Consider the following 17602-nt stretch of genomic DNA (forward strand, 5'->3'; position numbering starts at 1 on the left):
AATACCATGAAGTTAAAGCTGCAATGGAGCAACACTTTATAGGCAAGCACAATGTGATTTTTGAAAGAGCACAGTTCAACATGGGATGCCAGCAAGAAGGGGAGAGTGCAAAAGAATTCATTACTGAAGTGCACAAATTAGCAGAAAATTGTAGCTTTGGCTTGCTAAAGGATGAACTCATAAGAGACCAAATTGTAGTCGGAATAAAGGACAGAAAATAATCCGAAAAGCTGCAAATGGACTCTGAATTGACCCTTGCAAAGACAATATTAAAAGTGAGACAGAGTGAGACTGTTAAAGAACAACAGACAATACGCCATTAAAACAATGAAAAGAGGAAAAAAGTTCCAATATATGGGGAAACCAAAGACCAGATGTTTGTTGCACCAAGTGAAAAAGAATGCGGCCGATGTGGAAAAGGACAAAAACATGCATGGAATGACTGCCCTGCCAAATACGTGGAAAGTCGAAGGTGTCACAAAAAAAGGCCTGACGCAGCGATCAAGCAGTACACGCAGTCAGAGAAGTGCTGTCGGACAGTGATCCTCAGGACTATGCATTCTTAGGTGAAGTGTCTACACAAACCACCAAGCCATGGATTGAAAAAGTCACTCTGAATGGAGACGCAGTCAATTTCAAAATAGACACAGGCGTGGATGTTACTTCAATACCAGAGACGGTATTCAACCCAGAGCGAGATGGTAGGCTAGACAAACCGCTGAAAAGACTAGTTGGTACAGGACAGAATTTGCTGGATGTAAAAGGCTGCTTCCAGGGTAAAATGTGTATGTTGTGGCAGGACTGACACAACCACTTTTGGGCCTGCCAGCTATAGAGGCCATGGGGCTAGTGCAGAGAGTCAATGAGGTGACGCAGACAGATACAGACTTTAAGGCACTTTGCCCATCAGTGCTTCAAGGGCTGGGCAAGCTTAAAGAATCATACCACATAGAGCTGGAACAAGGGGCAATACCCCCTGCACTGTCAACACCTCGAAGAGTACCTCTACCTCTAAGAGACAAGGTGCGTGAAAAACTAGAGAGAATGGAAAGTATGGGTGTCATATCAAAAGTGACTGAGCCGACAGCCTGGTGTTCTGGGATGGTAGTTGTGCCAAAACTGATGAAAGACAAACTGAGAATCTGTCTGGATCTCACACCATTGAATGCAGCGGTGAAGAGAGAGCGTCACATTTTGCCTGCTGTTGACCAAACACTGGCAATGATGTCAGATGCCAAAGTTTTCACAAAGTTAGACGCACGATCAGGATTTTGGCAAATTCCTTTAACTCCAGAATCACGACCCCTAACAACCTTCATCACTCCTTTCGGGAGATATTTCTTCAACAGACTCCCATTTGGAATTGCATCTGCTCCAGAAGATTTCCAAAGAAGGATGTTGCAGATGTTTGTTTGTTTCGAGGGCGTGTTATGCCATGCGGATGATGTGTCAGTGTATGGACGAAACAGACAGGAACATGATCAAAGACTGCACCACGTACTGCAGAAGATGCAGGAAGAGGGACTTACACTTAATGAGAAGTGTGAGTTCACACAGAAGCACATCACGTTCGTTGGACACAAGGTGTCTTCAAAAGGAACTGAGCCAGATCCATACAAAGTGAAAGCTATCCTACAGATGCCTGAGCCCACATGTGTGGAGGACGTGAGGTGTCTTATGGGCGTGGCAAACTACCTGTCTGTAGTTTGTACCTCGGATGGCAACCATCACCATGCCACTAAAAGACCTACTGAGAGAGAAAAATTAGTGGATCTGGGGAGAACCACAGCAAACTGCTTTTGAAAAGCTAAAAAATGGACTGAGCTCACCAAAAGCGCTTGCTCAGTACTCAAATACAGCAGAGTCAAAAGTGGCCGACGGTGCATCACCATACGGAATAGGTGCTGTTCTCACACAGAAGCAAGCAGATAACTCCTGGCAACCTGTCACATATATTTCAAGAGGACTGACAGACACAGAAAAGCGCCACGTGCTGGCAGTAACGTAGGCCTGTGAAAGACTAACATCTTACCTGCAAGGGCTGCACTTCACTCTTCAGACTGACCAAAAGCCCTTGGTCCCTCTGTTGAGCACTAGAGGTTTAGATGACCTCTCTTCCAGAGTTTTAAGATTTCGACTGAGACTCCTCAGGTATGATTATGACATTGTTCACGTGCCAGGCAAAAACCTCATCACTGCTGATACATAGTCCAGAGCTCCACTGAATGACACTCCATCTGCTGATGACCTACAGCTTGAAAAAGAGGTCCAGGTGTTTGTGGATGCTGTTGTGTCTTCACTCCCTGCTACGGACACAAGGCTGGCTGAAATTAAGCAAGCACAACAAACTGATGAGACGTGCAAAACGGTGGCAAGCTACTGTCAATCAGCATGGCCACAGAGACACAGATTGAGTTAAGGGATTGCACCCTACTGGCAAGTCAGACAAGAGCTGTATCTCGCTTGAGACCTTCTGAAGAAAGGGGAGAGAATAGTCATCCCTCTGACACTCAGAGGGGAAATAATGCACAAACTCCATGAAGGTTACCAAGGGATCTTCAAAGGCCGTGCCAGAGCTCAAGCATCTGTATGCTGGCCAGGGATCTTTGCACAAATTCGAGAGACAATAGACAGATGTGGAATGTGTCAGAGATACAGAACACAGTACAGAGAGCCCCTCATACAGTCCCAAGTCTCCAACAGGCCCTGGAAAAAGGTTGGAATGGACCTGTTTGAGTGGGCAAACAAGACCTGCCTGCTCATCATTGACTACTTCTCACGATAAATAGAGGTGGCTGAGCTCAGGGTCACATCAACAGAGGCTACTGTGCGTGCTGTGAAGGAGACTTTTGCACATCATGGATATCCTGAGACTGTTGTATCGACAATGGGCCACAGTTCTCTTCAGAGACATTCAGAACATTTGCAAAAGAGAGCTGCTTCACCCACGTCATGAGCAGCCCTCGCTACCCACAAGCTAATGGCGAGGCTGAACGTGCAGTGCAGACAGTCAAGTGTCTGTGGAAAAAAGACACTGACCAAACCAGGGCACTTTTGGCACACAGAGCCACACCATTAGAACATGGATACTCACCTGTGAGTTACTAATGGGAAGAAACCTGCGCACTTCCCTACCTCAGTCTTCAAGTCAGTTCTCCCCAAAGTGGGCTGACTTAGAGGCTTTTCACAGGAAGGACGAGGAAGGAAGGCAGAAGCTAGCAACACACTACAATCTTCCCCACCGGTCCAGAACACTTCAAGAGCTCACCCCAGGACAGAATGTGTGGATCACCACAGAGAAAGCTCCTGGGACTGTTCTAGGGACTGCGAACATGCCAAGGTCATACTTTGTAGAAACTGACAAGAGCATTCTCAGAGCCACTGGGAACTCCTTTGGAGCCACCACCAAGTCAGGCAGAGTTTCCAAGGCTCCTGAGAGACTTAACTTAAAAATGAAAAAAAGAAAAGAAAAAAATAATGAGTGTAAAAGATTGTTGATGTTGCAGCTTACTCTACTGAACTGGTAAAGAAGTTCCAGAGAAATGGTTGTGATAAAAAGAGCAAAAGAATGTTTGGAATTTGATGAGTTGATGTCAGAAAAGAGTTGACAATGATTTGATAAAAGAAAAGATTTGAAATGAAATTCAGCCATTTTCTTCTAAAAAGCCAACCATTTAGAATTTAATTTTGGAGCTAGGCTCACAAACTGTGTTTCAACATTTCTATGTTCAGGATTTCATGGGCGGGTCAGAAATCATGGCCGCTTTACGTTGCATAAACCCGACCCTGCTGCGGAAGTGGCATAAATACATTCAGCGCATTAGCTTCGGTGATTTTTCCGCCCACTCTCAAGTCTTGGATAGCATCTCTTACAATAGTTTGCAGCTAGCTAACCAGTCAACCAGTCAGCTAAACAGTCATGTCTCCTCCACATCGCTCGTGCATCTTTCCTGGATGCCACAGTGTGCAGGGTAACGGCGCCGTTAGCTTATTTAAGTTTCCTACAGACGACAATGTAAGGAAACAGTGGATCGATTTTGTCAAGAGGAGCTACTGTGAAGAGTTTAAAATCACCACCATCACTGTCTCTGCAGTGTCCACTTTACCCCCGATAGTAACAGCAACTGTCACCATAACCTGGATATCTGAAGAGTCCATTGACGCTGGTCAGTGGGGCCGAGCCGAACCGACCCTCCCCATCCCTGGTTTGCATCCTCCCGTCCCGCCGACAGTGCATGCTCTCATCTCCACCACCGGCATTATGTGCCCGCCTGCGACCGTCCCGCCGACAACAGGTCTCTCATCCGGCATTACGTGCCCGCCAGAGAGTGTAAGTATAATATATAATAACCCGACCGGGACCGCGTCATTATATTATATTATATTTCCCGTCATTATCTTTGGGTCAAGCATTTGTGTGTGTGTGTTTTATTTTAATAACTCAAAATAATGACTGTATTTCCGGCTACAAAAGGTGCATCTCTCTCCTCCCTCCATGTTGTTTGTGCCGCTGCGTGGTTTTACACGTGAGTGAGTGTCCTCGTGCTGATAACGTGACTTCTGGGCACGTGACATCACTCCCTGAGACGCAAGAAGGAAGCAAAAATATATATTTTTACTAAGGAAAATGACAAAAATAATAGTAACGCACAGTGATTTGAATAAATAACTTTAATCTGATTAGTGGTTTGGAAATATTACCACGTTAGATTACTCCTCACTGAAATAAGTGGTCAGATTAAAGTAACGTGTTACCGGCATCACTGCACGGGCTCGGCTCGGCTCGGCTCGGGCTTGATTTTTTTTGGGCCAGATCTAAGCTCTAAGTGTAAGTGTGTGCTTATGTATGTTATAAATATTGTACATTTGGGCAATTAAATGCATTTTGCTGAAGGTTCAAATCCTGAAAGTGATTTTACATCGTGCATCCTGTCATGCCCATGTAATGTTAGCAAATGTTATTGCATTTAATCATGACATGATTTGGCCTCATTCCCTGAGCGGAGTCCATCTGACAGCACAGTGATAATCTACTGGTAATATTTTATGTGTACCAATATAGCTATGACAAGGAATTATATGTAAACTGGGGTTTTACGTTTGTGTGTAATGCAAAACATGGACTGTGAGGAACGAGGCTGAGCACTATCAGTTGCTGACTCAGAGTCGGTTTCTGGCTCTGATGGTTCAAACAGGTCGGGCTGGGTCCGTCTGATGACGCTGCTAGCTTCCATTGTTACTGTAGGTTACGTCCTTGTACAGTACACGGAGGAGGCTCCCCTCTCCCGCGTGGGCGTGGCTCCAGCACCTCTAACTGACACGCCCCCAGCATTTCACAGCAGAAAGAAGTGCTTGTTTTTCCATGATTTTGAGACCTAATTTTATATACTTGGCAATTTTTTTAATCTTTCAAATTTGGCTCAGTGGTCAATGACACATGTTTCTGTGGTGTGACCAACTCATAACACAAATTTATTTCTGCTTTACACGGACTTTAATGTTCTGATAAAAGAATAAAGCCTTGTTCTGAATTTAAAAAAAATATGTTGCTTAGCTAAAAGGAGGAGGTGTAGCGGTAGACTACACCATAAGGCAATGCGTTGGGGTATGCATTAAGTTTCGTTTTCACTAAGTAAAGGAGTTGACGTGAGATTACTTCGGCATCCAGTCTCTTCATTATACATAAACCTCTATGCGTCTTTTTTATACACAACACTAGCGCCACCCGCTTATTGCATTTCGCGCAAGCGCAGAACGTACATGCTACTGTGGAGTTGGCAGCACGTCGAAGCGGTGTGTTCAATGCAACTTTTTTGCCAAACGGGTCAGACAAAAGGCAACGGAGTGGTCGGATAAAGGCAGCTGGCTGTTGGTTTGAGTCTGGGCGGTGTGTGGGGGCCTTCAGGTGTATACATGCAGTGTTGGGAGTAATGGCGTTTAGGTATAACGGCGTTACTAACGGCGTTATTTTTTCAGTAACGTAGTAATCTAATGAATTACTTTTCCCATTGTTACAACGCCGTTACCGTTACCGACTATAAAATGTGGCGCGTTACAAATTGAAGTTTGTCATTGAAGCTGTTGACATCGGACTCGGCTCTCAGCCACCGGAGCAGCAGGGCTGCTTTATTTTTCTCCTGTGAGGCAAGAGGGAGGGGCAGGACAACCGCAGAGGTGATGATTGATGATCTCTAAGGTAGAGTGAGAGTTCGTAAGCCAATCAGAGGCTGTGTTCGGTTTACACACAAACCACACAGCCTCACACACTCAAACTAGCAGAGGTGAGTAGAGATGGGATTTATGGCTCTTTGAGGGGAGCCGGATCTTGGTGAGCCGTTCCTTTCAAAGAGCCGTTCAAAAAACTGGCTCATTTGACCGATTTTTAAATTTAGTACATTTTAAGAAGCCAGCCTGGTGGTAACTCATTTTATCTTGGAAATAAACACTGGGAGGTATGATGGGGTGAGATTTGGAACAAAACTGTCCTCCTCCTAATTAAGACCGCTGCAGCTGCTCTGCTCTCCGAGGCAGGGGCGGTCACATGTTTCTGTTTTTGTTTTTTTTTTACGCAAAGGCAGCATGCACAACTCAGGTGGCATCATGCTACATTTGCATATCTATTAAGCACCGTGCAGCTGGGCTGCGCTCCTCCCCATGTAACTTCTCTGTCCCACTCAGGGGAGGCGCAAACGAGGAGCACACAGTGAAAAAAAGCACACAGTGAAAAAAAAAAAGAAAAACGGTTCCCAGCTCGGATCCCATCGTTCATGTTAACGAGCCGTTCAATAGAATCGGTTCGTTCGTGAACGTCACAACACTAGAGGTGAGCTGCAGAAATGGCGAGTCCAGAGGAAAAGTTTACGTTTTCAAAGTGGAAGTAGAGACACGACTTTAACCTCCTTTGTCCACGTCCGTTTTAAGCAACTCTGATCTAATGAAGCATCTCTCAAACTGCTATTTTGAGTGTGCGAGGCTGTGTGGTTTGTGTATAAACCGAACACAGCCTCTGATTGGCTTACGAACTCTCACTCTACCTTAGAGAGCCAATCATCACCTCTGCGGTTGTCCTGCCCCTCCCTCCTGCCTCACCGGAGAAAAATAAAGCAGCCCTGCTGCTCCGGTGGCTGAGAGCCGAGTCCGACGTCAACAGCTTCAATGAGAAACTTCAATTTGTAACGCGCCACATTTTATAGTCGGTAACGGTAACGGCGTTGTAACAATGGGAAAAGTAATTCATTAGATTACTCCGTTACTGAAAAAATAACGCCGTTAGTAACGCCGTTATACCTAAACGCCATTACTCCCAACACTGCTAAGGTAACATGCAGTCTCCAGCAGTTGGCGACTCGCTGTCCCCGCAGCTGCAGTTCAGCCACTTTATCAACATCTGTCTAGGGACTACAGATGAAAAATAGCCTCTTGGCTAATTCTGGCACATTTACAGTAATGTTATTAATGTGCACTGTCCCTGTTTTCAAATAAACTAAACTTAAACTTAAACTTAATCAGCCAACTTGAATACATCTTCCTCTTCTTCCGTCTCATCATAATTCCTTTTTTCTCTGCAAAGTAGCCATCCAAAGACGTTTGTTTTACACTCATTTTAGCCAGCTTGAGGGCTTATTTTTTAGGGTATGCCGTGACTGAAACAGGTATGTGTCAAGCACGCCAACAGGAATAGTTGGATGTTGTTAAAAGAGAATCCGTTTTTCAATATAAAAGAACTTTCAGAGTATGATTGTCAATATAACGGAAATAAAAAAACGTATTTATTCTTTCTCTGCGGCCCGTTACCAAATGACCCACGGACTGGTACCGGTCCGCGGCCCGGTGGTTGGGGACCCCTGATGTAAACACACTGAGAGAGAGAGAGCTGGGGGAGATCAAGTGAGGTAAAAAAAATGGAACTGTTGGAGAAGAAAAACAGGAGATCAGGGAGCAACCAGGAGGTTATTTTAAAATTTCATTACATCTGAGTTTACTCATAGACTTACTTTAACCCAAACCTTGATCTTAAACACTTAGGCTAAACCAAAACCTTACCAAACTGCAACTGTTTCACAGCAATAACCATATTCTTGTTGTTGTAATCATGATGATGAAAAAATCCAAATGTTTTCAGCAAGCTTTATTTTGAAAGTATAAGTTTGACACGTCTTTCAGTGTACAGTTCTTGTCAGGCAACGGATTATTGAGGTACAAAGTGACTGATGACAGTGGCCAGCTAGCAGGAGAGACAGACACACGACAGGAACCGACACAGCAGCATCACAGAATAGATCGATTTATGACTAACACAATCTGGATCAGATCTGTCATTCAACTCAAGTGATCCATGTGATTCTGATCAGAGTGATTTATGATTTAAAATCTTACTGTATAGTGATTCATTGTGGCATTTGGCATCAGGAATGTGATTTTTTAAAGAAGTAAATTAAATTAGCGGTCTGAAAGACAAGAAACCATTACTGAATCAGCTTAATAAGTGTTGACCACAAAGTGTATTGGAAGCAAAACAAATCATGCCTCCCACCATTAAACACAATGTGCTGTTTTGCTGTTCTATGGTCAGATTTGGGATGACAGGGTCTATTTTTTCTGTCTCTCTCCTCTATCCTCTCTCTTTCCTCTCTCTTGCTCTGTCTTCTATCTCTCTCACACACACACACAGGCACATGGCACTATTAGCATAACGAAGTGCATCACTATCAGATTAATTAGTGGATGGGATTAGGATGTGATGAGAGGCATGGTTTAGGGAGAGGAGGGAATAGTATGACTGGGAGGAGAGGGGAGGGTGTGGGCCATGGCAGGTCATGGGGAGCAGCATCTGGATGCTGAGCTCATACAGGCAGAAGGAGGCTGCAATCAGACTTTCACTTCGCCTTCACTGGATTAAGACAAAGGGGAGGAAAACATAAAAGAGGGAACAAAGAGTGGACAAGGAGAAAAATCAGCAGCAAGTTCTGCCTCAATGTGGTAGCTGAAGATTAATCTTCACTTTGGGAATCTAAATCGGAGCACAAACACCCACTGAAGAGTTGCACAATGTTCCCCCTCCCCTCCTCCCTCTTCTCTCATCCCTTACGGCAGTCAAGCAAATGCAGATACACAACCAGAGGAAGGAGCAACGTAATGAGTTCATGTTTCAGAAAGCCAAGGTCGTTGTGTACCACTGACGTTTCAGCCTGCAATGTAACTAGACTGAGCTGTGTGACTGTGCATACAGTATGTGTTTGTGCTGTGAATGATCCTGTGTGTGAGAACGAGCAGCCTCCTGCCGTAAGTTTGTCCTTTTTATGCTTCACTTTATGGTCAATTACCAGTTTAATAAATGACCTTTGAATGGCAGATGTAAGCACCTATCACGCTCATTTAAATACCCATTAATTAACCCAGTTACCAGGAGCCATCTATTATTTTATTTGTCAGCATCCTGTGTTGAACTGAGACATTTCACTCTATTCACTGTTTCTGGTAAAGCCATTAGTAACTCATGTTTCCTTTAAAACATTTTTATTCATGACATAGTCTTTAGTTATATTGTATTTTGAAATACACCGGAACTGGTTTTGCCAACCGGTTCCCTCTTTCTGGAACTCTGTGACAAAAAACCTCTCCACCATACTGGACTGCAGAATCCCTTCATCCCCACAGCTCTGCCTACTAGGAGACACTTCAACAATCACCATACCAAACAAATACAAGAACAGCTTGCTCATCTCTCTAACTGTCGCTAAGAAAACAATTCTCCTAAATTGGAAATCAAAAAACTCAATAAAAATCAATCACTGGACACACACACACTCATATTAATCCATTTATCTGTGTGCGCCATATATCTCTTTTGCTCTTCCTCTATTATTAATACTATTATTATTACTATATTATCAATATTTTCATTATTACGATGAACATTATTACGATGAATATGACTGTGCCTACGCCCATAGAGTAAAACTGGATTTGGCCCCAGTAAGCCCCGCAACCCCTTGGGGGGAAAAAGCGGCAACATCCCGCGACCCTCACGGATAACCGGAAAGAAAACGAAACGAAACGAAAAAAAATGACTGTGCTAATTATTACTATTATTATGCTCATTTTGTTGATTGCGTTTATTAATATTATTAGTATGACTGAATATTATGATTGTGATTGGTATTACTGATATTACTATCATTGCTATTATTACGAGGTCATATATATCATATCTCTTGGTTTTTTATTTTTAATTTTTTTAATCATTATTATTATTATTATTATTATTAATATTATGATGATTGTTATTATTATTATCATTCTAACAAAAATCATGATAATGACATTTGTATAATAAAATAAAGGCAGAGGGTGGGGCCGGACTGGAATGGTTGAAGGTGGAGGTGGGTGGGGGCTTCATGTCTGGTTCTCTTGGGGCAGGGCGGGGCCTCGGTAGGGGTGGGCGGGGCTGAGTGGTTGGGCCCTACCTCACACCCCCTCTCTTTCAAAACAAACAAACAAACAAATAAAAAAAAAAACAACCCACTCCTCAGCAGGCAGACCTCCTCCCAAGGGTCTGGAAGTTGCCCAGACCAGGAAGTGGCACAGGAGGTTAGATTTAGGTTCGGCTGTGGCCCAAGGTACAATCTAAAAAAAAAAAAAAGAAAAAGAAAAGAAAAAAACAACAACAACAAAAAAACGCTTGCCTTCCTGATCCCCCGGTCCGACCTCACCCCACACTGCAATATATTATCATCAACGTGATATAAATTATTGATTATAATTCCAACAATTAATCTTATGATAGTCATTGTCATGATATATTGCTTGCATTATGTTATGTTCACATATATTATGTTCACATATATATTGTGTTATTATCCTGTGCTATATTACATCATGATATATTATATTGTAACTTTGGCCTGTATTACATTATCATACCGCACATTATCTCTTCAGACTATATTAGGTTAAATCATACTACATTTCTTATTATAATATCTTGTATTACACTATACTGTCTTATCTTATCTCAAATTATCTAATTGCATTATATTAGGTTAAATAATATGACACTGTACTATGTTAATATATCTCATATCATGTTGCATACTGTTACTTATTTAACTTTTTTTTTCTCTCACTTTTTCTTTCCTACTCCACTTATCTTATTTAAACGTCTTACTTTATTTACTTATTTATTTTTATTGTATCATCTATCTGCCTCTCAGCCACTTGCACGCATGCACACACACTCACTCACACACACACATGCACGTGGTGTGATGTACTTGTCCCCCATGTCACCTTGTCTTTCACATAATTTCACCAAAAAAAAAAAGAAAAAAAAAAGAAAATAATGAACCTGCAGTAGAGCTTCCCGCCTCAGATGGTCTGAGACTAACCCATGAAGCCTTGGAAGTTTACCTTTATTTTAGCATTACAGGTCTAAACTAAAGCAACTGGTTTATTTTAATACTCCATTAGTAGGTATATTTAAATCCCCCAAAAGTGTTAAAGCCCTGACCTGAGTTGTTGAAACCTCTGTTCTAATCTCTACTTGTCTTTTATTCTCTCAAGGTAACACAAGCCAAATAAAGCTTGTAGAATGGGATAGCTGGATATTCTGAATGTTCTGCCGACCAGAAAATCTAAATGAGCCTGTAATACAAAATGACCGGATGTTTATGTCTCTTTAAATTGAATTTGGCTTAATGTGATAACAAACAGCTGATATTCTCAGTAAGTGGAGCTCACTTGTAATATCTGCAGCACTACTACAAAAAAACCATAGCTGTACATTTTGTGGTAATAAAAATCAAATGAGTATATTTCCTTTTTCTGAACCTTCTCCCATAATGGACAATAATGGCAAAGCCATTATGGCAAAGCCATTATAAGTGGCTATTTTCTACTAAATCTCACGTGGACAGACTCTTTTTTGGACATTATCCCAGTGTGCTTGACAAGATGAGGTCTGACATTGTGGGATCAACTGCTTGCAACTGATGATAAGAAGTGGTAAGAAATCAAGGAGAAAAGACGTCAGCAGTGCACTTTATATGTAATGGTTATTCAGCTCTGAGGTTTGTACTGTCTAAAACTACAGTGTGCCACATACCTGTAACATGCCTAGTCTAATTCCAATAATCCATTGGCTTTCTTTCTTTCTGCTGTCCAATAAAGGTGAAAATGTAGACATACAGACACACACAAACACAGGCCCTCTTTTAACTGCCAATAAAGTAATTCTAAGGTGTGGTGACACTCCGTTTGTTTTCTGTGTCAAACAAACACCAAGAACATGGTTGAAGAAAAGCTACCTGTGTCCTGGGAGTTGAGTACCTCCAAGGCATGCATCATGGCACTGGCAAATACATTGGCATCCTCCTTGCTGCCAAAGTTGAGGCCGTAGACCTGTCGGGCATCGCGCCACTGGTGGAAGGTCTGCGTGGCTTGGTTGTACTTGAGGCCCTTGGGAATGGCACAGTTTATCACCACCTGATGACCATGATGAGCAAGCGGGAAAAGGGAAAAGAGGAAACAAAGATTAGATTTAGATTAGTAATGATTTAAATAATTTAATGTATTTTCAAATGTATTTTATAAACATTAAGTGGATCGCTCAGGGGGTCGAGCCAGCGTCTTGTTATCAGAAGGTCGCTGGTTTGATTCCCCTGGTCTGCATGTCGAAGTGTCAGTGGGCAAGATACTGAACCCCAAACTGCTCCTGATGTGCTGGTTGGCACCTTGTGTGGCAGCCACCACCGTCAGACTATGAATGTGTTGTAAATGTAAAAACTGTGAAAAAAACAATCACTAGCTGCTGGAAATACAATAATAAAGCTGCATTATTAAAGAAATGGCCCCTGCAAAGTTAATTCTCCAAACAAACAAGGGGCACCATGACATCATCATAACTGGTAACAGCTGAGATATGTAGCTGCTGTTTGCTCAGTTAGCAGTGCAGCAAACAGCTTGGACGTGGTATTTATTCTTATTGTTGTTTTCCATGATAACTGGGTTTTTACTATGAACAAACTTACCTTTGTTGCCTCAATGTATGTGCTACAGTATACTCTGGACTGTATTTCTGATGATTTAAAACTAACTCACACACTCCCTTATCTTGCCCCACTTAAAACACCAATCTCATTAAACACAAAGTGACACTCTGTTGCCATTATGTGGTAAGAGGTCATTTTTACCTGCTCGTAAAGTGACTTTATGATCCACTCACTCTGAGCTCAAGGCTTTAGGTGATTTCGCAGTGTCCTGGGCACATGGCCAAGCACAAACGCCTTAAGCTTCTCCTGTCTGAGTTACTGAGACAGAGAGGTCGGTCTCAGACTGGGAGCCCCACAACTTGACTGACTGTGACAACAGTTGTCCTCCCTCTACTACTGCATCTCCCACGCTGAGAATGTGAAAAGATTTATCAAGCGAAGGACTGTAATCTGTTAATAATCAATCATAAGCAGTGAATATTTGGCACCATGAAATGTGGGGATAATGTAAATACACACACACGCATGCACGCACGCACACACACACACACACACACACACACACACACACACACACACACACACACACACACACAGCATTTTGTGACTTTTTATCTGATATAGCTGAAATATGTAATGTGGTCATCTCATGTCCAAACTATTAAGAGACTGAATCCAAAACATTCCTCTGCATGGACCCTGTGAGGCAAAAGCTTATCTGTACATGGTTCATTAAGATTTCAAAAACCCCAAGGTTAAAAACCAAGAGATTAAACTGCTCTGAGACCAGCTTTCGAACAATTCATATTTTCACCTGAGAGAACAATATTGCCTTGGCCAATAAACAACACTTCTAGCTCTAAAGCCTGTAACTAATCTGCCAGTTTACAGAAAACAAGATCCAACACTGGTGGCAGCCAAATTTATTTTAACCCAGCGAGAAATAATCTAATGTCAATATCTGTGGTTATTATAATGTCTATCTGGCAGGCGGGAAGGGATGCACATAAGCGTTCTTTTATTGTTGATGGACTGGGTAATAAAACAAGCAGCCATTAAATGTGAGCAGGACTTGAGCTGCTGTAACTCTAGATGTTTATTTTAGGTGGCAGTGAATAAAACAAACAGAGGAAATGTGCATCTTATGATAGTGGTACCACACAAACTGAGAGTCAGCCAAGAGTGTGAACGGGAACACAAACACAGCATTACTCTTTTGAAATGCCCATGGTAAATAAGCTGATAAGACCACAATTTGACTGGTGTTTGAAAATCGTTCATTCAGTATCACTATCAGTATTACGGATTAATTGTGGAAGGATAATACAAAATTCCAGTGTCGGACAAAAGTTACAGTTACAGAAAATAGACAGAAGATGTAAGCCGTAATACAGATAATACATAATATGTGATGAGTTGTGTCATTCTGTTTGGGTAACAGACTCTGGCTAATTCAGAGTATAGCAAGATATAGAGACCCCTGAAGCTTGTTAAACTCATAGTGAGTCGAAGCAGTGGTGAACTGAAACGATCCTGTACAAAAGGGCTGTGGATTGGCACTGATTAAGTGGGGTGAGCGACAGAGAAGAGAGGCAGACACGCGACGTGCATCTGGAGCGAGTGCATGTGAGACAGCAGGGAGCGCTGAGTGGAGAGAGAGAGAGAGAGAGAGCGAATGCTGCCAATCAGAGACTAATTGATACACCATGATTGTGTGCCTGTGTCCGTGAGACCTGTAAGTCATATTATTTACGTTGTCAGTTCACTAGTGCTGTCTTTATTTGTATCAGTCGATACTTATTGGCACCTAGCTCGTTCTTGCTAGCTAAAGTACACGTGGCTGTTGTTAATCGATTAGGATCAGCCAAGCAAAGAGAGTTCATACAGTCCTTTTTTACAGCCCTCACTTACAGATCCTAAGTGTGGTTACACTTTTCAAAACTTGACGCAAAAAACAAATGTGCAAAGCTGGCCAGGGCATCACATCTACCCTGAGGAAAGCTTATCACTCATGACCTATGTTGTACCTGCTAGTTTTAAGTCTGCTGTGGTAAAGCCTCTACTTAAGAAAACACACCTCAACCCAGGATCTCTAAATAACTATAGACCAGTATCCAACCTTCCCTTCTTCACTGGAGTCTTAGAAAGTGTTGTGTCCCAGCAACTGTCAGGCTACCTAGTGGGGCGGCTTAACAGCAAAATTCCAAAGAATCGTGCACTTTGTGATAAAAGTGTGAAATTTGGTACACTTATAGCCAAAGACAGTCCAAAAAAAATTTGATATCGGGCCATCACAAATTTTCAATATGGCGGCTGTGGCAGCCATTTTTCAAAATGGCCGCCATTTACTACTATTTTCATGTGAATTTTCTTTTGTGTGTTGATTATAATATGATATTGATTATATAGTTAGCTACATGTATTTACCTTTTTGGAGTCTGCACATAGGCCTAACTGACAATAGTAACTGTACAAACATGGGGTCAATCGTGGAAGACTCTCAGCAATCTCCTCCACAGTAACAGAGAGCTGTGCAGTCTAAGGCAGCTTTTTTGCACTTACACTGCTTAACACAACCCTTCTTAAATTTGCAGGAGATAAGTTCATAGCTGGACTGGCCTGCATCAGGCAGGCATGTCCAAAATGCTTCATAATGATCCTCAGATGACCAGCCCCATCTACAAGGAGAAGGAAGCTCTGGTGTTGACACCAGCATCTGACCCCATACATGGCCTCCTTAATAGACTGCCCTCTTAACATGCTCCTTTAGGGCAGGCTTTGTTGGAGGGACTGACTGCACATTGTGCCTCTTTGCAAATAACTTCCTATAGCTTGGTCTCTGTCTGTGAATGTGCTGGTTCGATCATAGAACAGGATTATAAACCTTTCAATAACTGCCATTACCTCCTGTAGAATGTCATGTGGGGCAGAAGACAATTCTAATAGGGCATTTGTAAACTCTGGAAAACAGCCCACACAGCCCATGCAGTCTTTTTCCCCTGGCCAGCAAAGCTTGATACTGTGTCACAGCCAGTCAAAGCATGAAACACTGGAAGAGCACGTGCCTTCTCAGGCCCAAGCGCAGCTGGGATTTCATGGGCTGCTAGGTATCGTAAACTCTTTCCAGTACCAAATGCCAACCAAAGCTCATCCCCTGCCTTTAGACCTTGAACTGCTGCTACAGCTAGAACACAACATCGGTATCAACAGTTTGGATCATAATTTTCTGACCATTTCGTACTGTATGAGCCCCATGTCATAAAATGCGAGTGTCAGCTTCATCGTGTGTGCATGGAGAAATTGAGGACAGATAAGCAAGGGGTGGCTTGCCGGGCATAGCAGTCCACCATTTGAAACGTGGTATTAGCATGTTAGCACCTTAACTATTTATGTGGAACAGGGTGTTAATGGGAAAATAATAATAAGTGTTTTTCTAAAATAAGTTTAATGTATCTATTTTCAAGCCCAAATAAAGCAGACATGGTTCTGCGGTATCTTCCTACCAAGTAGTGTTATATTAACAGTAATCCACCATTTGAAACGTACTATTACCACATTAGCACGTTAACTATTTATGTGGAACAGGGTGTCAATGGGGGAAAAATAAGGGTTTTTCTGAAATCAGTTTTATTTATCTAGTTGTGAGCTAATTGTAATAACAAAATAAGATTTAAAATAAGTTTAATTTATCTAGTTGTAAGGTTACCTAGAGCTGAGCATATGACAAGAATTAACACGATGCATGTTGCAATGGTCAAGTCATATCTGATCTTTCCAATGAATTGAAGGACTTGAAGGTGACATCAACATGTCACTATTTTTTAGACTTAGATATTTGTGAAGTTTGAGCAAAAAGACTGAAATTAAACTAAATTCCCTTTAGCTGATTTTAACTAGCACCTCTTACATTTGTGTGTGATATCTGCAAGTAAATGGTGGCCATCTTGAATTGTGAGAACAAAGGAAGATTCTGGGCATATTACACATTGCAGTTTTTATTTCTGCATGATAAAATGTATAATATATTTATGGAACATATTATATGCAATATAAGAAATGTTATTAAAATTACAATGTTCATAGTGATTGTGGCAATCATCTTGATTTTTTATTGTATAAATTTCCTTAAACTAGGTATGGTAAATAAATTTATCTAACAAGATCATCAACATCATATTTTATACCATGCAAATAAGAAAATTGATCTGAATACTGTTGTCAGTGGCGGCCATTTATAAAATGGCCATCACGACTGCCTTTGGCCTTAACTGTACCAAATTTCATGCTTTTATCACAAAGTGCACGATTTTTCAGCTAAGCCGCCCCACTAACCTACTTAATAATAATCTTTCCAGTCAGCTTTCAGAGCCTGTCAGAGCCTTACTAAATTGGTAAATGAGAATTCTACTTACTTTAGACTTAAACTCTACCTCAGTGCTTCTGTAAATGGATGTCAGTGCTGCAATTGATACCATAGATCCCGGTATATTGTCAGACTGACTTGAAAGTCAATCTGGCATCTCTGGCCTATCTCTCACTTGACTAAAGTCTTACTTACTACTTATTGTGTTTCTTACAATATAACTACATCAAAATTAACTGATGTGAAGTAT

General features: G+C 41.9%; 1 protein-coding gene across 7 annotated transcripts in view; it reads right to left on the reverse strand.

The window, feature by feature from the left end:
* Positions 1–17602, reverse strand: part of enah (ENAH actin regulator) — a 296947-nt gene that overhangs the window by 123124 nt on the left and 156221 nt on the right. For all 7 annotated transcript variants that reach the window (XM_030406060.1, XM_030406061.1, XM_030406059.1 and 4 more), the window contains one exon: positions 12306–12483. In XM_030406060.1, coding sequence (XP_030261920.1) covers positions 12306–12483 — 178 coding nt within the window. The remainder of the gene's footprint in view (positions 1–12305; positions 12484–17602) is intronic.

This window comes from Sparus aurata, chromosome 22, assembly GCF_900880675.1.
Source record: "Sparus aurata chromosome 22, fSpaAur1.1, whole genome shotgun sequence".
NCBI classification, from domain to species: domain Eukaryota; kingdom Metazoa; phylum Chordata; class Actinopteri; order Spariformes; family Sparidae; genus Sparus; species Sparus aurata.